Raw genomic sequence first — 22,466 nt, 5'->3', positions numbered from 1 at the left:
AGACAGAAATATGGTGCTTAAAACAAGAGGAAAAATGGAAAAAGTTTTATATCAACAGGCACCCCCCAACCACCTCCTTAATTACAATGGGCAGACCACTCTGTACCAGCAGTCCAGGCCCCAGACCAAAAGCCTGAGACGTTCTCTAAGGTACCCCTGGAGAAAAGACCCCAGAGTTTTGTGTTTGGCGATTGCCCTGGGAACCTGCTAGCTCCATGCCTGAGCGAGTGATCACCCACAGTGGGGCCGGTACCTTGGCCAGCACTGCCTACATACTCAGGGGCCGAGCCAAATTCTGCTGTCTCATTCTCAGATAGGAAGGCATTACCAAGCCTTACCAGATAGTTGTCACAAAAATGTAAATATTATTTATTGATTTTCAATTTTAGAGTCAAACTGCAGCCAAAAGAAAAGTGAGATGTGATTACACATCAGAATGTGTATAGTATTGACCTTAACAAAGTAAAAGTACACAATGTCTGTGATGGTGCCTTGAGATGCATAAAAAAAATGAGATGTCTGATGTGTGGATAGATGTGTGAATAGATGGGTGGATGGATAGGTGGATAGATGGGTGGACAGATGGTTGGATGGATGGTTGGACAAATGGTTGGATGGATGGATGGATAGATGGGTGGATAGAAGGGTAGATGGATGGGTAGATGGATGGGTGGATGGATGGGTGGATAGAAGGGTAGATGGATGGGTAGATGGATGGGTGGATGGATGGGTGGATGGATGGGTGAATGGATGGGTAGATGGATGGGTGGATAGATGGGTGGATAGATGAGTAGATGGATGGGTGGATGGATGGGTGGATAGATGGGTGGATAGTTGGCGGATAAGTGTGTGGACAGATGGGCGGATATGTGTTAAAGCAAGTATAGTAAAACGTTAAACATGGAATCTAGAGGATTGTACATGGGTGTTCACTATAAACTTTTTTCTACTTTTGTGAATATTTAAGAATTTTCATAATAAAATGTTTAAAAAGTAAAATGGTAAAAATTTAGAAGTGTGAAGGTTGGGAAACTGGAAAGAAGGGGAGAAATACCACCACTTGATTGAATGACATGAAAGTATTTGTCCTAATGTAAAAGGCATTTTAAATAGATTAAGGAAAAACAGTGATAGACCAATGAAAAAATATTGCTTCTGGGATCTGAAGAGTAATTAAGGGGAGGGTGAGAGACTGTTGCTTCACAAAGAAGCACAATTACACTCTGCAGGTTTAAAAATATGTACAGTGATTACTTTGATTAAAAATTTTAAGAATGATAAAATGTAGGTATATTTCTTATTTTTGAATAGGGAAGGAAGATAAACATTAACTCAATGAAAAAAAAGTAAAGGAAAAGTTGAATGGTTCTATCTACATTAAACATTACAACTTTTAAACTCTCTCTATGTTCAGACATTAAACAAAATTAACAGGAAAATGAAGTGGGAAATATATATATATATGTGTATATATATATAGTGTGTATATATACTAAAATACAACACTCGTGGCTCATATCTTCCATATATACAGCCCTCGTCTATAATCCAATGAGAACACGCTAACACCTCAAGACAGCAGGGCCTGCAATCGCAACCAAAAACTATTTAAGAGATTTACTGTTTTGAATTGAAATAATTATAACATTTTTCACATCAATACATCTTTGAAAATTGTGAAGACAGAAGATCAAATGCCATTTGCGTTTCACCCCTTTAGCTTGTGCGTGTGTGTGTGCCTTTTATTTTTTTAGCAGCATTTCATGTTTTATTTATTTTTACTCTTATTTTTTCAGAGATGGGGTCTTATTCCATTGCCCAGGCTAGAGTGCAGTAGTGTCGTCATAGCTCACTGGAGCCTTGACTTCCTGGGACCAAGCGATCCTCTTGCCTCAGCCTGCCGAGTAGCTGGGATTACAGGCATGTGCCACCACACTCAGCTAATCTTTTGTATTTCTTGTAGAGTTGGAGTCTCTCTATGTTGCCCAGGCTGGTCTCCAACTCCTGGCCTCAAGCATATCCTCCTGCCTTGGCCTCCTAAAATGCTGGGATTATAGGCATGAGTCTCTGTTCCTGTCCTGTCTTTTATTTATTTATTTATTTATTTATTTATTTATTTATTTATTTTTGAGATTGAGTCTCTCTCTGTTGCCCAGGCTAGAGTGCCATGGTGTGATTTTAGCTCACTTCAACCTCTGCCTCCCAGGTTCAAGCGATTTTCCTGCCTCAGCCTCCTGAGTAGCTGGGATTATAGGCACATGCCACCACATCCAGCTAATGTTTGTATTTTTAGTAGAGATGGGGTTTCACCATGTTGTTTAGGCTGGTCTCGAACTCTTGACCTCAGGTGATCCACCCGCCTCAGCCTTCCAAAGTGCTGGGATTATAGGAGTGAGCCACTGCGCCGAGTCATGTCCTATCTTTTAAATACCCATTTTGTGGGGATTTTCCTTAAGTCCTTTGTAATTTGGACACATCATTTTAAAGATGGATGTCCCTTACTGGGAGTAACATCAAACATTGCAGGATGACATGCAGCTGTGAGGATCTGCCTGAGAGAGGAGGTGTTAGTGTCCACTCCATGGCCTCCTGTCCTCTCTGCCTGTGACTAGGGAGCTCTCATTTCCCCATCAGGCCTCTGAACAGTCTGTACTTTAAAACTGGCTCTATATTACTGTTGGATTATTCCACACTGGAATTTCACTGGTGATGCTAATATCATGGGGTCAATGGTGACTTTTAAAGATAAGCCGGAACTTGGGATAACAGAGGTTATTTTGTGTGAGGAATTTTGCAGTTTAAAATGCACAGGTGACAATGTGATACTTTCCATGCTTTCTCGAATAGATTTGTAAGCCTTAGGGACAATCCTATTGATAATGCCCGATGTGAAGATGGCGATGAAATAATGGAAAGTGAACGGGATCGCCAACATTTTGATAAAGAAGTTATGAAAGCCTATATTGAAGACCTTAAAGAAAGAGGTGGGTTACTCATATTTAAAATTATTTAAAATGAGTGTACAGACTTTCACTTGTGTAACACATTTGTTAATAGAAGTCAAATTGACAAAAAGTTTATGGGTTGAGGGGCACGTTACTTTGTAAATTATTTTTCCATTTACCCTCCAACACATTCCAAATGATACATTTCCTTAAAATATCAAATTGTCCTAGTCCATTTGAATGCTTGATGAATCATCCACTGTTTGACAGAGAAGCTGGGAAATGTGCGCTTAAAATGTGAGGGTTGCATTACTAACCATACGTGAGTTTTTAACTAAACGATATTGACAAAATAGTATCCTAAGTTACATGAAAAATAAGATGACGTTTCAAAATCCATTTAAATTCAACTTTTGAAAAAGTTACCTCATATAAATCAAGAACACTTACATAAAAATCACAAAAGGGAAGTGCAGGATGGCCAATTTGCGCATAGATGCATTTAGTTTTGGTTTCCATAGGGTGGTGAGAATACAGAGGGGCGAGGCGGGTCAAGTACCTGAGGAAAGGGTGGGAAGGTTTTTTCCCAGCGCCAGATTCCGGCGGCTGTTTCCAAAGGAGTGGAGAGATCCTAATGATGTTCTGGAAGCCTTAAGCCCTTCCTTCCATCACAAGACAGCCTCCCCAGGAAAAAGGCATACGTCAGTCTTTGGTCTTCTAATCACTGCCGCCTTTTTGGGTGTGCATGCCTGAGAGTTATTCCTTAATTTTTCAGTTCTTTGATGAGCTAGGTGCAGACCTGGCAGGAAGAGAGATGTCCCCCATGTGGATTTAGGGAGGAAGCAGCACTGGCCCTGGGCCTCTGATGATGAGCATCTGTGGGCAGGCTCCCTCAGCCACCCTCAGAAAATGGCACGCGTGGGCATGCCCCTCCCTCATCAGTAGATGTCTGAAGACGATTAGTCACATTCAGATAGCCAGAAATGATGAAAAGTGTCATTTATTGGGCAAATTAAAAATTGTTTCAGCTAAACTAAAATTTCTATATGGTTACTTTTAATCTGTTTGGATATCCCTAATTTTGAATGCTGAACTAATATGAAATAAAGTAGAAATCTATTGTAAATGTGAAACTGAAATAACAGAACCATTTATTTGTCAAAATTTACCTTTGTGTTGTATGGTTTTCCTCTTGTGAGAACCTTTAGTGTTCCATTTTACTCATTTATTTATTCATAATTATATTGTAGTGCTATTATGTAAAACTACAAGAAAGAAAATAGGTGTTAAGTTTTAGATCTATGTGGCCAGTAATAATAATTTGCTTTTAAAATTAATCAATTTAAATAAAATAAATATATTTATCTATTATAAAAAATACCATTTAATAAATATATTATTGATTTTATTGATAATATATTATTAGCTATTATTTATTTAAATAAGTTAATTTATTTTAAAATAATTTGCTTTTAAAAATTAACTTTAGGGATGATAGATTTTTAATTTGTTTACTTATTTCTAAATAATAATGATAACTTTATCCTGTATATATTCATGTATATTAGATTGAACACATGATATTGCTAATATTAAGCTGGTTTTGTCCTACAGAAATGCCACTTTTTGATGGTTCAACCTAGATATGGTCAGGCATGTGCTCTGAATTTTAAAAAATTTGCTCGTTTTCTTTTCTTTATCATGGTGTCTTCCTTGTTTTCCTTCTTTCCCCATCAGACCAATGTCTGAGTGAAAAAATAGTAGATTTGATCTGCCCATAAGGGCCTACAACCTTGTGTGATTCCAGAAGGATGAGGATGTGAAGCCCTCACTGGTCCTCAAGCTTTAGTGAACATAGGAATGAGAGTTTTTACTCATCAGGCCTGGGGCAGGGCCTGACAAAGTACACTTCTGACCAGCTCTCTGATGATGTTGATGTCTTGTGTCTGAGAAGTACACTCTGAGAGCCATTGATATAGACCATCCTTTGACAAAATTTGGCTATGAAGGGAGACAGAAGAGGGGTCAGCAACTAGTGGGAAGAGCAAGGCTGAGAGAAGGTTCACTATGAAAGATCATGTATGGTTTAGGAACAGCCCAAACTTCTCTTATAAACGGTACCCTCTGCCACCTACTAGCCACAGTCCCAAGTCCGTGACCATCTATTTCTATTTTTTTTTTTTTTTTTTGAGACGGAGTCTCGCTCTGTAGCCCAGGCTGGAGTGCAGTGACCGGATCTCAGCTCACTGCAAGCTCCGCCTCCCGGGTTCACGCCATTCTCCGGCCTCAGCCTCCCGAGTAGCTGGGACTACAGGCGCCGCCACCTCGCCCGGCTATTTTTTGTATTTCTTAGTAGAGACGGGGTTTCACCGGGTTAGCCAGGATGGTCTCGATCTCCTGACCTCGTGATCCGCCCATCTCGGCCTCCCAAAGTGCTGGGATTACAGGCTTGAGCCACCGCGCCCGGCCTATCTCTATTTTGTCATCTATTAATACTATAGGGTCATACAGCTTCCAAGATCTTGATGTAGCTGTAAGTTGGCTGGAAAGATTGCAAAAGAATGAGAGTTAACGATTCTTAGATCTAAACATTTCTAAAGTTTGACTGCACTTTTGTGATGGCTGACTTAATGGTGACAGATGCATTATTTATCACCTATACAGTATCTCTATACTTAAAACATGAAGTGACAATAATGGGTGTATTGACATAGGCCATAGCATGTAGTTAGATTTCATAATAAAATGGTGAATGACTGAGCATATTTTTTTCTTTCTGTTACAGAATCTGTTCCCAGCTATACCACCAAAGTGTCTTTTAGCCTTCAACTTTGATATCTGTCAGAAGACTGCAAATCTCACTATTCTCTGGAGCTATATATAAATCTTTGTTATGATCATGTCATATAGGAAGAATGGCTTGTGCTTAAGGACAAAGCCTAGAAACCACTGTCATAGTTGCTAAGAAAAATGGTTTTCAAATGTCAAATACATGAGTATCTCCCTCCATGGATTGGCGAATTGAAAAATTGGTTTATATATTGATATTTCCAGGTTCATTTGCATACACTTGTTTCCAAATAATGCGCATTTAATATGTTTTAAAATGTTTTAAAATGTCTTATTTTTAAGAATTATAACTAAAAGACCAAATACGGAAATTAAGTGCATTGTTTTCAGGAATCAAAAGATAAAGGGAACGAGCGCGGTGGCTCACACCTGTAATCCCAGCACTTTGGGAGGCCGAAGTGGGTGAATCACCTGAGGTCAGGAGTTCGAGACTAGTTTGGCCAACATGACAAAACCCCATCTCTACTAAAAATACAAAAAATTAGCTGGGTTTGGTGGCAGGTGCCTGTAATCCCAGCTGCTCAGGAGGCTGAGGCAGGAGAATCACTTGAACCTGGGAGGCAGAGGTTGCAGTGAGCCGAGATCATGCCACTGCACTCCAGCCTGGGTGACAGAACTGTCTCAAAAAAAAAAAAAAAAAAGATAAGGGATTGTGAAAAGAGCATTTATATTGGACTAATCAAATGAGAGTACTTTGTTATTTTGAAAGTTTCATTATTTCTTTTACTGAGAATAATCTTCCTTGAGTTTATATAAACTGCTATTTTCATATGTTTTAAGTTATATTTTGGCAAGTGTAGGCTCCCAGGAGAGACTTGTAGGTACAATCTAGGCCTTGAAGGTGGAAAGAAAGGCTGGAATATCTGCCCATGTATTGGGCACGGGATGCTCAGATGGTGCATGGGTAGCTCTAGCTGAGGAAGTGTGGGCCTGGCTGTTCATGGGAAGTCTTCAGTGGCCTTCATGGATGGCCACCCTGCCCTGAGTGGCCACCTTGGGGGTCCTGGGACACACCTCAGTAAAGAGCAAAGGCAATGCCCTCGGGATCCCTTCCTCCAAGATGGCCATGTAGGGTAACGGCGATGACCAGTCCACACTGATAAGGAGTTCCTAGCAAGGCTTCCTGGTGGGTACCACAGGACAACTCTGCCCATAGCAAAGATGCTTCAGTCCAGAGGGAGCCCATGGGCTGTTTGAATTTTGGAGAGGTGGGATTCATTACAGGACTTTGGGCTCTTATGTCACATCACAAGATTTGGAGAAATTATACACAATCTCTTATTTTTATACCACTGTCCTGGGCTAAAATAAACAGGTTGTGGCTGACGGTGTTAAAGATAAATAAGCTTAAACATATAACTTTGACTGGGCATGGTGGCTCACACCTGTAATCCCAGCACTATGGGAGGCCAAGGCAAGCATGTTGTTTGAGCCCAGGAGTTTGAGAACAGCTTGGGCATCATGGCAAAACACCATCTCCACAAAAAAATTAGCCAGGTTTGGTGGCACATGCCTGTGGTCCCAGCTACTCAGGAGGCTGAGGTGGGAAAGTCGCCTGAGCCTGGGAGGTCGAGGCTACAGTGAGCTGTGATTGTGTCAGTGCCCTCCAGCCTGGGTGACAGAGTGAGACCCTGTCTCAAAAGCAAATCAAACAGCAATAACAGTGTTATTATTGTTATAACTAAAAAAACCAAGCAGCTTTTGTGACTAAGAAGGAAAATATGTATATAGTGGCATATTTTTATATGAATCATCTCCTCTGTGGTCCTGCCCAGTACCATCCAGTGGAGCTTTCTACAGTGACGGAAATGTTCTGTATTTGCGTTGTCCAAGGTGGTAAACCAGACACATGTGATTCTTGAGCACTTGAACAGTGACTGATGTGATTGAAGAACCCATCTTTCAATTCAATTCAATTTAAATAGCCACATTGTTCCATCAGGTCAAACCCAAGACTGGAGTCACACTAGCCTTGGGTTTGACCTGATGGGGAATTCCCATGACAGAATGCTCCAAACCGTTCCAAGGCGGGGCCAGTTGCGATTCTAAAGGAAGAAGCACGAAATCGCAGGGTGATCAGTCCAAAGCATTTATGAGGGGAGCTTACACACAGTGTGGGCTGCAGTGTCCTTGTGATGGGCAGTGAGACAAGGGATGTTCTACCTGGGCATGTCCCCGGTGAGCGGGTCAGGTGATGGAGTTCACATGAGGATGTAAGGAATTTGGGTGGAGGCTGGGCTGGCTTCCACATGTTTAGCAACATGGTTGATCTTTCAGTGTTTCCAGCAACAACCTAAACACCTTTATTAGTGCCTAGGAATGTTCAAGGCCCAGGCTGGGGTTCAGACCTGCAGAGGAAAACATCAGCTGGCTGGGTCAAGGCACTGTGTGTTTCTTGGTCAGGACAGAGACAAAAATGGGGAAAACTAGGGGACCCCACACACATGTGGCTACCATACTCCAGAACAGGTATAGCCAGTATTTTGTTTTTTGGAAGTTAATCTGGGGTAGAAATGTAGGGTGATTTTTATTTTCTCTGTCTGAAGAACTAACCATTTTTAAAAGGGTTATTATTGACATCCCAATATTTTGTCTTGATGGGCTTACTCATAAGTCCAAACATTTTATTCTCAACAGGTGTGAAACAGGCAGAGTGTTCTAAAACCACATGGTAGTGCTTCGATGGAGGACTGCTTCCACTTAGAAACAAACTCTGAGAAGTAGGTTAAGAGATGAAAACAGGGTCAGGCACGGTGACTCACGCCTGTAATCCCAGCACTTTGGGAGGCCGAGATGGGCGAATCACGAGGTCAGGAGTTCGAGACCAGTCTAAACAACATGGTGAAACCCTGTCTCTATTAAAAATACAAAAAATTAGCCGGGTGTGGTGACAGGTACCTGTAATCCCAGCTACTTGGGAGGCTGAGGCAAGAGAATCGCTTGAACCCAGGAGGTAGAGGTTGCAGTGAGCCAAGATCCTACCATTGCACTCCAGCCTGGGCAACAGAGTGAGACTCCATCTCAAAAAAAAAAAAAAAAAAAAAGAGAGATGAAAACAGTAGGAAAATGAGAAATCACCTTTATTGAATCTTAAACGGTTACATTTTCTTTCTTTTTAACACTAAAAATACAATTCAAATTTATTAGCTGTACTACTTGAATGATTTTTATTTCATGCTAGGTATATGTTACGTATAGGCAAGTGGAAAATATATCTGAAGAGGGGCTTTCACACAAATAGACTCTTCATAATTTATGTAAATTTTATTTTAATAAAACCAGTTTTTGTGTAAAAACCTTGTTTCACTGTCACATATGAAAAAAATACTGCATTGAGATATAATTATTTAATGTTATGTAATAACCGAAAACAAATATATTACTTGACTATGTTTGTAGAGATACTATTTAATTTATTCATATAAACGTGCAGAAAGATTCCAAAGGAGAATATGTATCTTAGTGGAAATATAGAGATTTGAAAATTTGACATGATGCAAGTAGACTGATACATAATTTGGAAAGGTTATTTACATGGCAGAATACACGTATGAATATTAAAGTAATATGAGTGAAAGAATAAAATATTCTTAAAAGAAAAACATCCTGGTTCTAAAAGCTTTTTATTAAACCTATTTTTTATATGTTGGAAGTGTAGGGGGGAAAAGATTTTTTTTCCTCATCTGTTGCTAGGTTCATGGCTGAGACTCCTATAACAAAAGATGGATTAAGAAGTGAAAATAACATACGAATATATTTAACATAAGTTTTATGTGATATGGGAGCCTTCAGAAATGAAGACTCAAAGAAACAGGTAAATTTGTGTGTTTTTTTTTTGGGGGGGACAGAGTCTCGCTCTGTTACCCAGGCTGGAGTGCAGTGGTATAATCTCAGCTCACTGTAACCTCCACCTCTCGGCTGAAGAGATTCTTCCACCTCTGCCTCCCGAGTAGCTGGGATTACAGGTGTGTGCCGCCATGCCTGGCTAAGTTTTGTATTTTTGGTAGAGATGGGGTTTCACCATATTGGCCAGGCTGGTCTTGAACTCCTGACCTCAAGTGATCCTCCCTCTTTGGCCTCCCAAATTGCTGGGATTATAGGCGTAAGCCACTGTGCCTGGACAACTAGTGCATTTTTTGATACTAAGTTTGATGATGAAGTGCATAGTTGTGGAAAAACATGATTGGAGGACAACAAGGTGTGATCTAATAGAAATACGCTGGGGGAAAATTACCAAGGCCTGTCAGTTCAGATTCTTCTTGGCGTCCCCGTGTCTTTGAGGATAAGGATGTTCCTATACTTCAGATACAGGCAGGATACCTCCAGAAGGGGGGTCTTATGACCAGCTGCAGGGAGGAAGGTCAGATAATTCTGTTATGACCTACTTCAGGGGTGAAGGCTGAGAGGAAAGTCAGAGATACCTTCCTGCTTCTGCAGTTTTCTCAAATGCCAAGGCGCCATATTTTGGGATAGAATGTAATGACGCCCATCAGAAATGAAGGGGCAAAGGCACTTAGGTGAAATCCTTGAGTAGTGTATTGTAATTAATAGCAGGACTCACATCTGGTTTCTTGACTGTAGCTTTAATTTTATTTCCACCAGAATCTCTTTTAAATTTCTTGATGGTTCTAGCCACCCTCCCCACCCACATGTTTTCTTGTTTGGGGTGTAATGGATCACAGAGCTAGTAAGCTATAAAGTAGTGAATTAAATCCTTACTACCATGTTCCTCCCAATTTGAGTTATGGAAGAATCCAACAGTCTTTTTTTGTACAGAAAGAGACAGAAGTTCATTTTAATTTTAATAACTGGATGTGGTAGGAGATGGTTCCTTCTCACTTTCTCACTTTTCTGTAGAAAGACCCAGCAAGCTTCTCAACTCTCCTTCTGGCTTAGAGATGCCTCCTTCCGAAGGCGTGGCTGGTGTTTATCTGGGTCATTAGAGCAGATATTCACAAAATGGTCAGTTTTTTAAACTTTAAAAGAAAAAGGTTGAGGAAGTGGATATCCAATCCTACTACTTACTGAGGTGTATATTCTAATCGGCTCAGAATGGATTATGTTTTCACCCAAAGACCGTTCTGTATTTGAGCCAAGGTTTAGTGCTTTATCATTGTACTGAGGGTACTAATCCTTTTTAAAACTAGGATTTGGTTTTGATACATAGATGACTTCTGTTTCTTACTCCAGCTTTGACCTTTAATATCGGCACCTGTTTCTGGTTTCTCCTCTTTGGGACAACTCCACTTGGGAATCCCATTGACATCTAAAACAAGTGTATGACAGGTGTGTTTATTTTCTTCCTCCATTTTCCAAAGTTACAGGAACAATATTTTATTGGTCTTACAAATGTGTAATTCTATATAATTTTCTTTTTCAAAAATTACCTATTTAAAAAAATCCATGGATCTTACTCATTTCTCTTTTCTTTAAAATATTTACTTGATTCTAATTTTTCCTGATAATAAGGAGGACATTTTTTTCTAGTATCTCATCTTGCAGCTTCTCCCACACCACTTGTCAGTGGCAAGATCTGTCATCAAAGTCAGTTTAGACCACATAATAGCATTTCTTAGGATTTTGAAGGACTTTCCAATTCTTTCTTGAGATTAAAGTTCTTGGTTCTAGTCTTCAGTGAGCTCACAAATAATCTAACTTCCATTTCTTTTATTGTCCTAATTATCCAAGTTTAAAAAATTATTGCCTAGTTTGTTTTCCTTATTTAATCGGTGCTATGATATATAAATATTGTTTGTGATATTGCCTTGAAAGTGTGAATGTGCATCATAAAATAGCATTTTCTAGAAATGCAAATCAAAATGACTACAAGATATCACTTCAAACCTATATGTATGGCTATGATAAAAGAAAACAAAAGCAGAAAATAACAAGTGTTTGTGAGGATGTAGAGAAATTGAAACCCTTGCACACTGTTGGTGGGATTGCAAAATGGTGTTATCACTGTGGAAAACCATAATAGTTCCTCAAAAAATTAAAAATAGAACTACCATATGATCCAGCAATCTCACTTCTGGGTATATACCCAAAAGGATTGAAAGAAGGGTCTCACTTAAAATAAGAAAAAAGAAGGACGCCAGTGAGGGATATTTGCACACTCATATTCATAGCAGCACAGTTCACAATAGCCAAGAAGTGGAAGCAACACAAATGTTTATCAATGGATCAAATGATGAATGGATAAACAACATGTGGAGTATTATTCAGCCTTAAGAAGGAGGGAAATTCTGACACATACTACAACATGGATGAACCTGGAGGATGTTAAGTTAAATGAAATAAGCCAGTCACAAAAAGACAAATGCTGTGTGATTTCACTTATTTGCAGTATCTAATGCAGTGAAATTTGTAGAAACAGAAAAGTAGAATGGTGATTGCCAGGGGCTTGGAGGAGAGGAAATAGGGAGTTGTTTGTTAATGGGTATGGAGTTTTAGTTCTGCAAGATTAAAAAGTTCTGGGGAGCTGTTTCACAACAATGTGAATCTACTTACATGACTGAACTGTGAACTTAAATATGGTTCAGGATTTTGAGGTTTTTTTTTTTTTTTTTTTTAGCACAATTTTAAAAAATTACGTTTTCTTACTTTTGTGAAATCAGATGTCAAGCCTGAGTTACAAGCACATTCTGTGTGCACCAAAGCTCTCTGAAACCTTGTGTTAAGTTTCAACTCTCCAGTGAGCCAAGTGAGAATACTTTAGGGCTAATTTCTCATCTTCACCTTTGTCAATTTTACCTTAAAAATCCTCTCATTCTAGAACAAAGGATGGTATGATCATTAGATAACACTGTAATTAAGGTGGCATTACAACTGAGGTAGTTAGAACCTTGCAGAAGCCAAATTTCTTGGGGCTGAAAGAAGACACCTGGCAAGCTGCATATTTGGTAATTCAATCTGATAAATTAAAATAACACTCCTTCACAGAGGATTATGTTAAACTTCTAAAGTTCTCACTTCTATCTCTGAAGTGTCTAGTAACCGGATACTTCTTATTTGTTCAAGTGCAACTTGCTGGACCAAAGGTCCTCAATCCAGCTTGCTGTCCTTCCTATCTGGGTTTTGGGGGTGGGTTTGGGAGGGTCCCCCTTTGATTCCCCGACCTGTGCCACTATTTCCAACATTCCTACTGAATAAGAAATTAGAAAAGGGCAGTCAGAAGGTTAGATTATGACTTAGGATGGGGCCGGGAGTCCCTTTGCTTCGCAGGCAGAGAAACTTAAGAGGTATGAATTCCCTATTGCTGCTGTAACAGAACCACAAGTTCAATGGTTTAAAATAACACAAATGTATTCTCGTACAATTCTGTAGGTCAGAAGTTCAACACAGTTCTTACTGTGCTAAAATCAAGGCAGGGCTGCATTCCTTTTTAGAGGCTTTTCGAGAAAATCTGTTTCCTTGCCCATCCTGGTCTCTGGAGGCAACCCCCATTCTTTTGGGCTCCTGACCTCCTTCCTTCATCTTCAAAGCCAGCAACATTGCGTCTCTCCAACTCTTCTGAAGTCACATCTGTCTGACAAAAGCCAGGAAAGATTCTCCACTGTAAGAACTCGTGTGATATATTGAGCCTAGCTGGATGATCGAGGACACTCTCCCCATCTCTAGGTCCTCCTCCTTAATCACATTTGTAAAGTCCCCTGTGCTGCATAAGGTCACCTGTTCACAGGTTCTGGGGATTAGGACATGGGCATCATTGAACCACATCACAGAGGAATTCACTCATTTTTTCCATGTACTTATAAGGTTTTATTATTTCCATTTAAGTCTCTAATTCATTTGAAATTTATCATGGCATATGGCTTGAGGAATGGTTCTAATTTTATCTTTTACCATAGGGCTGTCTAGTCATCCTAAAAACACTTGCTAAAAAGTGTCTACCCTTTCTGCAAAGATTTGAGATGATGCCTTCGTTGTATGTTAAATTTGCATATGAGTCTGTTTATCTGTTTATGGACTTTACATTTTGTTTTAATGGCCGTGAATGCCCATTCTTGGTTTTAAAATACTCAATGAAATAGAAATTGATGAGTATTCTCAAAGCCAACATTGTACCTAATGAGGAAAATTTGGAGACATCTCCTCTAAAATCCCTATTACTACTACTCGATTAGAGAAGAGGAAGAAAACAGAGATATCAAAGTTAAAAAGGAGGTAAAACCCACAGTTTGCAGATGATGTGATTGCCTACCTGGGAAACCCAAGAGAATCAACTGAAACATTACTACAAAAAATAATAGAAGTCAGGAGGGTAGTGGCATATAAAATAATACATGGAAGCCAAAGGCCTTTATACATAGCAATAACAGCTAGAAGATATAATGAGAGAGAAACCTATTTGTAATATAAAATCTTCCTAATAACATATATATAAAAACTATCTATGAAAGACTTTAAAACACATATGAAGGACACAACAGGCATTTACAAAGGGAATGATGTACCATGTTCTTGGATAGGAAGATTTAGCATGATAAAGATTCTAATTTTTTCTAAATTAATCTATACATTTAATGGGATCACAGTAAAACATCCACAGGTTTTCTTGTCTGTCTTTAAATTTCTTTCTTTTTTTGTCAGGTTGATTCTAAAATACATATGGGAAAATAAACCAGCAAAATAGCCCGGGAAACCCCAAAAAGAAGATTGAAAATTGTGAAAGCACTATCCAGTTCTTTATCTCTTAGTAAGTTTGAGGAGATGAAACACAAGCTCAGGACTTAGTGAGACCTAGGCTGGGACGGGAAGTCTAGGAAGGTGTGAATGGTTAATTTTAGGTGTCTACTTGACTGGACTAAGAGATACCCAGATATTATAGCTGGTGAAATGTCATTTCTGGGTGTGTCTGTGAGGGTGTTTCCCAAAGAGGTTTACATTTGAATCCGTAGACTGAGGAAAGAAGGTTGCCCTCCCCAGTGTGGGTGGGCAGACAGAATAAAACGGTGGAGGAAGGGTGAATCCAACCTTCTGGAGCTGGGACATCCATCTTCTCCTGCCCTCCTGCTCTCAAATGACAGAGCTCTCAGGCCTTTGAACTCTGGGACTTACACGTGTACCCTCACACCTCCAGTTCTCAGGCCTTCAGACTCAGACTGAATTACACCCCTGGGTTTCTGGTTCTCCAGCTTGCAGACTGTGGGACTTTTTGGCCTCTTTAATAACATGAACCCATTTCACAGTAAATCCCTGTCACAGGTGAGTGGCGACTATCTGGGCTGGTGGTGAAGGGGTAAAAGAATTTACCAAGACAGTTGTAGGTACAGAAAGGCAGATTTATTATAGAAAGTATGAAAATACATTGCAAGAAGGCAACTGGCAGGATCAGCAGAAGAGGAGCTGACTGCAAGGAAACAAAGGATTGCTGGAGATTTTATAGAATGGAACTTGGGCTAGTTGATAATGTCAAGGCAACAGGGAGCTTAACCTGCATTCTTCTGTCAGCCAGAGTGTTTGATAAATTGAGGCATTTGATGGTATGCAGGAAATTTTTGAGTTGTGTACGTCATCAGGACATATGGCCATATGTCCTGCACAGATAAATCTTGTAACTAAAGGAGATAGGAATGACTTAGGGATAAAAGACTAATCTTTTTGGCCCAGGACATATGTCCTGGGCCATAAAAAAAGGCAGACCTATAGCTCATTTACTTTATCTCTTTGTTTTCCCCTGGTCCCACCAGCCTGACTCCTTTTCCGTAATTAGGACTCCACATTCCCCTCATAAATCTATATACAGATGGCCCCTGACTTAGAATGGTTCAATTTATTATTATTTTTTACTTTACAATGATGCAAAAGTGACATATATTTAGTAGAAACCATACTTTAAAATGGGAAGTTTGATCTTTTCCCAGCCTAGCCATAGGCAGTAAGATACTCTGCCCTATTGCTGTTCTGAACATGTTAAGGTGGGCTAGGCCAGGCTAAGCTAAGCTATGATGCTTGGTGGGTGGGGTTGTTATTAAATGCATTTTTGACTTATGATATTTCTACTTATGGTGGGTCTATCAGGACATAACCCCATCATAAGTTGGGGAGCATCTGTATATCCCAGTGGTTCTGTTTCTGTGGAGAACCCTGATTACACAGAAGGCTACTCTCAACCACATATGACATGAATTTGGGAAGTGATGTCTGAGCCTGTAGGAACGGGGAAAATCTTATAACTAAAGGAGGTAGGGGTGACTTAGGGACAAAAGACTAATCTTTAGGGGAAAACTCCTTGGGGGAATTCCTTGAGGAATAATGACCAAATTATTTTTAAGAAAAGATCATTTCCTACATTAAACTTGAACTGTTTCTAGCCCTGTGTTACTATTAGCGTACTTTGTTACTTCCATGAGTTCAAGAAAATAAGAAAACCAAACCCACTAACCAGTGTTTGAAGTCACCCAAGCAGGTGTGGTCTTCCCTAGTCACCATGTTCTCTTTGTGTTTATCAGCAAATATTAGTTGCCTTCCCCAGAACTTCACTACCAAGAGGCAAAGACTGAATTCTGCAAGGGAGTAAACTGTCATTGGCAAGCAGGTCCCTTGTCATGCCACCTGGTCTGGGAGCCCTTGGGTTTTCAGGTGGCCCAGACTTGCTCCTGTGTATGCCCCTTCCAGGTAGACAGGAATGTGCTCTGATGGTGGGAACACTGTGTCAGACTATGGTGTCCTCTGTTTAGTGGGGAACACAGAGCCAGGGTTTTAAACCAGGGCACGGTTCTCAAAGTATGGGACCACTGGGCACTTCTGACTCTTCTACTCCATTCATGGGAAAGGGGGAAGATACCAGCACAACCACAGGTGGTGAACATCACTTATTTCACCAATACAAGTAATTTCTGATATGTTTTATGCAAATTAACAATGACCCCTTTGCAGAAATATTTGAAACTTAGCACAGCTGTCTTGAGTGAGGATCCCAATTAGTTGCTAATGAATGCTAATTGACCACCTCTGGGATGGGGGTAACAGGCCACAGGGTATAGATGGCACAGATACAGACACACACACACCCTAGTATCTATACTGAAGTGTTTAGAAGCAAATCACAATGAATGATTGGGTGTTCTGTGAAAAGGCTGTACACGGAAAATGATCCCCAAATGACACAGGATCCGAGAAACCAAAGAAAGAGGCAGACAAATCCAGTTTGTCGGTATTGGGTGATTTTTTAGGGGGGATTTACAGACAGTGTAAGAGACAGTGTACAGAAAAGACCATATAGACAGTGTGGTCTTTTGCGGTTGCAAGACAGGCAGATCTCTGCATTGCAACCCTCCAGACACAGGGCTTATATCTTGGTTAAATATTGTACGTGCTGTAGAAGGAATGTGCAGGATGCTACGGGCATCCCAGTCCATGATTTCTGCAACAACGAGGGTTGTTTTGGAGGAAACTTACAATAAATATGTGTTCCTACATAAACAGCCAGGAGTTCAAGACCAGCCTGGGTGACAGAGTGAAACCTTGTCTCTACCAAAAAAAAAAAAAAAAATTAATGTGGCTACTGAAAACATTTAAGTTACCTATGTGGCTGACATGCTCTAACTCTACTAGACAGCACTGCCAAAATGAAGGCGATGTTTATAGAAGAGGAAGGAAATTCTCTCAGTTGGCTGGCTTTGTGTCCACCTCTACTCCCATATTAGAAGACAGTAGCCTTGACTGTATGTGAGAAATTTGACAACTCTGTTGAGATTTTGGAATAACAACTGCAAAATTCTTTCTGATTCTGGCCACTGCAGAGCAGCTACGTTTGGACCCTTCCTATCACCAAAAATAGCTATAAAAGCTAGGCAAAAACAAGGAAACAAAGGATGAGATGCACTGGAGAGCAACAAGCATGGATAGGCTGCGAGGAGCTGGTCCTCTGGAGGAGGGACACACATAGGGCAAGCCTCATGTGCCCGAGTTGGCTTGAAGACAGTTTCTGAAGCTCAGGAAATAAAGCAAAACAAAAAGTGATTATTTCAGTTGAATGAGGAGACAGGAGTCAGAATCTGAGGCTGCCTAGGCACCTGAAATTTAAAGGCAAAATCCCAGAAAGAAGGGAATTGAAGGGAAGAGGCTCAAAATGCTGCATTCCATTTTTCTTTCATTGGCTGATTACCAAGATGTGCTGTTCCAAGGGAAAACAAAGCCAGGCTCTGGGAGGCTAAAGGTTTGCATGGAAATTCTGGCAGCCATGCAGTACTGGAAAGCCAGAAATGGGAGGGAATGCCTAGTAGGGAGTGTGTATGGGGGTGGGGGTGGTGTTGGTAAACACCCGTGGCTTCCAGGCGAGAGCACAGAAAACCTCAGCCTCAGATTGGCTTTCTCCCCAGCATGGGCTACACAGCCTATGAGTAAGGGCAAAGGTGAAGTATGCCCCAGCTTCAGGTAGGTCCCAACGGCGTCTAAAACCAAGCCAAATTGCCCAGACTGCTGCTCTCACCCCTCTCCAAGCACAGGGACCCTCCTCCAGTTGGCCTTGGCCCTTGCCCAGCTTGCTCTGCAGTGCTGCCTGTCCCTGAGTCAGCACTCTGTATGCTAATTACCACAGTGGTGACGTCTTCTAAGGCAAGGCCCATCTGTGGTCATTTTTTCCTGACTTGTTTATCAAGTTTCAGCCACTCATTCTTCCACATGAATTAAACACACATCTTTTTCTGTTTCAGAAACAGTGTGTCCTTTGCCAAAGAGTCAGCGAGGATCATCCATGAATACACATGAGGAGACAGACTGCAAATGGGTAAAGTGGAAAACATCATTTTCATTTCCAAGCTGTTCATGGCCAAATGGCATGCAGAGAGCCCAGCAGTGCTCAGTCCAGATGTGGCAGGCTCATTCACCAAGCAGCCCTTCTTTCACCTCACACAGCTGTGCAGAGACTCCTCCCTGGGTTAGGAAGCAGGGAAAGGTGAGGTGAACCGGGCCCTGCCTCAGAAATTCCTGCTTCACTAGGAAGCCAGAGAGCATTAGAACTGGGTGGAATAGAACGGGGGCTGTGTAGATGGACAACCAGCACTAGTGGAATGAAACTCTCACCAGGGAGATGAAAGGAGGCACCTCGGGGATACTGGCACTCCAGTAGGGAATTAAAAGATGGACATGGTCTCATGAGTAGCTAGGAATAGGCAGAGGGAATTGGTGAGCAAAAGCCTAGGAGTGGGAAAGATAAATTAGCCAAGGCATGGTTGCAGGTGTGGTTTGAGGGAACAGGTGGGAGACATGAACTGCCAGAATGACACTCCAGGACAACGTGAGGATGCAATGTGCCCTAGAGGGAGCACCAGGGTGCAAGCAAGGCACAATTCCAGTCGATGGAGGGGGGCAGGTGGGGAGAGGATGGGGATGAGGGTGAATGAAAAGAAGTTGTTGGCTGTAAGTGACTATTACACTAATTTCCATTGCATAAATGGAAGGATTCACATTTCTAGATTTAAAAAAAGGTGTGAGAAGGAGTCTTAAAATTAATGTCATTAATCAGGACACAGCGTGTTCAAAAGACTGCTTTGGTTTCAGAGTCCTGGTGATATGGTTTGAATGCGTCCCCACCCAAATCTCATCTTGAATTATAGTTCTCATAATCCCCACGTGTCATGGGAGGGACCCGGTGGGAGGTAATGGAATCATGGGGGCGGTTTCCCTCATGCTGTTCTTGTGATAGTTAGTGAGTTCTCACGATATCTGATGGTTTTATAAAGGACTTTTCCCTTCTTACTTGGCACTCATTCTCTCTTCTGCCACTCTGTGAAGAGGTGCCTTCCGCCCTGATTGTGTTCCTGAGGCCTCTCTAGCCGTGCGGAACTGTGAGTCAATTAAATCTCTTTTCTTTATAAATTACCCAGTCTTGGGTATTTGTTCACAGCAGGGTGAGAATGGACTAATACACCTGGTAAGAATCTGTCCACAGACTTCCACATTTGCTCCTTTAGAATAGGAGTCCTCAGTGTTTCTTTTTTTATTATTTTTATTATTTTTGTGATCATCCAGCCCAAAATGTCAGTCCCAATATTTTTGATTGCACAACAAGGTTAAAAAAAACTGAGCATGCACTGCAAATGTGTGTATATTTGTTATTCATGCATCCTCTGCATATTTATGATACCATTATCCTAATATATTTGCATACATTATAAAAACATACCATAAGAGATAGTCAACTTTAAGGAAAAACTAGACAGGATATCCCTCCCTCCTCAGCGGTGCATCCTGCCTCACCCCTCAGTCACAGGTGGCCCCATGGAGACCACTCACTGAGAACCCACGTTTTCAGCCTGACTGGCTCCTTCGTCAACAGACTCACACTGTGGCAGTCTCCCCTCCTCTCCACTAGTTATGTTTCTCAGTATTACTTTGCTCGGCTCAAAAGTTACCTAGATGTAAGGGCCTTCTTAAATTCTCCCTTTTGACTATTTCTTTTCTTTCAGCCTCTCTCTCTGTGTTCCTCCCACTGACTCTCAACTTCAGGGAAAGGGGGAAGGTGCAGGGAAGAGAATCTGGACTAGAAGTCCTGGAAGCTTTAGGCCTTGGGCTCTGAGCAGCTGTGGACAATGCTGCAGTCACTGCGGGCATTCCGAGGATGAAGTGCAGCCGTTTATGTGGAAGGGTGCTAGGCACGTGCTATCGTTTGAATATTTGACCCTTTAAACTTCATGATGAAATTAGATCCCCAGTGTTAGAGGTGGGGCCTCATGGGAAATGTTTGGATCATGTGGACGAATCCCTCATGAATGGCTTGGTGCCATCCTTGCTGTAATGGGTGAGTTCTCGCTCTTAGTTCCTGCCAGAGTCAGTTGTTAGAACCCGGCACCTCCCCCCATCTCTCTTGCTTCCTGTCTCCCCATGTGATCCCTGCTTGTGCCAGGACTCCTTCACCTTCTATCATGAGCAGAGACAGCCTGAGGTCCTCACCAGAAGCAGATGCTAGTGCCATGCTACTTGTACACTCTGCAGAACTGTGAATGAAACAAGCCTCTTTTCTTTGTAAATTACCCAGACTCAGCTATTCCTTTATAGCAAAATGAACAGACTTAGACAGTATGCCTGTGCAGAGAAGGGCCCATAAGCCAATGCTGGTCTCTCATCTGCTCGCGCCTGGCAAACGCAATTCCAGGATCGATTTGGAACACCTTCTACTGTCACCCAGGCCTACCCACTCTGGAAACAGATATTTATCAACATAATTACCAGCTTGCATTACCATCTCTTATCTGGCAAAGGCAGGGCAGGCTCCGTACTCTCTTCCCTTGCCCTGGGGGTTGGCTTTGTCATGACCCTCCATACACTCACCTCAGTCTTCCAGTCCAGAGGCCACTCTCCTTGGAACAGGGTCAATTCCCAGCCTAGACACTCACTGTCAACTCTTTCCGAATACTGGACTGGGCCCTTGTGTGTTGCTGGGAGGAGACCATCTCGGGCCTTTGTATACTGGGAGATAGTGGGAGCTTGGGGAGGGGCACGAGTCTCCTTTTACTTTCCTGCTGACCTGCTGGAGGCCTTAGGTCAAATTTTAATTTGCACAGAAGCAATACCAGTATTCATCCAGTTCAGGTCGTGCCCTAAGCCCACCACTTGGACACCCGTTTCGTCTTTCCGGCAGATACTAGGCAGCAACTGTCACTGGTCAGACAATATATTTCAGAGCAGGTGTATGTATGTCAGAGGTTACTTTTTTTTTTTTTGAGATAGAGTCTCGCTCTGTCACCCAGGCTGGAGTGCAGTGGTGCAATCTTTCACTGCAACCTCTGCCTCCTGGGTTCAAGTGATTCTTGTGCCTCAGCCTTCCAGTAGCTGGAATTATAGGTGCATGTCACCACATGTTTATATTTTTAGTAGAGATGGGGTTTCACCGTGTTGTCCTGGCTGGTCTTGAGCTCCTGAGCTCAGGTGATCTGCCCACGTTGGCCTCCCAAAGTGCTGGAATTACAGGCATGAGCCACCAGACTTCAATTACTTCCTTAGAAATTAGGCATCCCCTTAGAAGTGATAGATTTTTATGGCTATCTGGAATATTTAAAATCAGAACTTTCTATCTAGCCAGGTACCGTGCCTCCTTACATCCATCTTTCAATAGAAGTTTCATAAAGTCAATCCTTTGTTCAATTTTACTAAGAAAAATCTCAGCTTCATTCAGTTCAGTCACTGGGAGGACATGGTCTAAGGAGCAAATAGTTTCTGAGATCCTGTCCTCTGAACATGAAAAATTCTGGTTAGCTGGTAGGAATCCCAGAGCTCCAAGCTGACAGCCCTCACGTGAGGCTTGTGGGCGAGAACTCCACATGTGGACCGCATGTTAGTAAAACAGAGTCATCCACAGTTCAAAGCCATTTGAGACTGCACAGGTCAGCCCCATTATTCGTGGAGTCTATCTGTGATTTTGCCTACCTGTTGTAATCTATTAGTAACCCCCGTATCAGTACTCATGGTGCATTTGTGGTCATTCACAGACACGTGCAGAGCAGGAGAAATTGGAGTCACCAGCACCCGTGTTCCCAACTGAGCCGGAGCAGGGCCTGTGTGTTCCCTGCCTGTTTGTTCCAGCTTTTGTACTATAAACAAACGTCCTTCTCCTGATCTATTTTGCCATGCGTTCCACATTTTTGTGCTTCTGTTGGTGATTTTGCCTGTTTTCAATGGTTCTCAAGCATAGTGCAGAGCACTGTCTGGTGTTCCTAAGAGTGAGAA

The 22,466-nt window shown here is 41.6% G+C and overlaps 1 protein-coding gene across 6 annotated transcripts in view; it reads left to right on the top strand.

The window, feature by feature from the left end:
- LRRC2 (leucine rich repeat containing 2) overlaps nucleotides 1–22,466 on the top strand; it is an 89,813-nt gene that overhangs the window by 46,405 nt on the left and 20,942 nt on the right. For 2 of the 6 annotated variants that reach the window (XR_013413836.1, XM_077992313.1), the window contains exons 8-9: nucleotides 2,848–2,984; nucleotides 18,455–18,528. Coding sequence is in view for 5 of the 6 variants with exons in the window: in XM_077992313.1 (XP_077848439.1) it covers nucleotides 2,848–2,984; nucleotides 18,455–18,528 (211 nt within the window). In the remaining variant the exon portion in view is untranslated. Of the gene's footprint in view, nucleotides 1–2,847; nucleotides 2,985–5,730; nucleotides 6,099–18,454; nucleotides 18,697–19,535; nucleotides 19,620–22,466 lie in introns of those variants that run through there. The other 4 variants (XM_015131135.2, XM_077992315.1, XM_077992314.1 and 1 more) reach the window with 3 other exon arrangements.

Source organism: Macaca mulatta, chromosome 2 (assembly GCF_049350105.2).
Source record: "Macaca mulatta isolate MMU2019108-1 chromosome 2, T2T-MMU8v2.0, whole genome shotgun sequence".
NCBI lineage: Eukaryota > Metazoa > Chordata > Mammalia > Primates > Cercopithecidae > Macaca > Macaca mulatta.
This window is presented reverse-complemented; position numbering and strand designations above follow the sequence as displayed.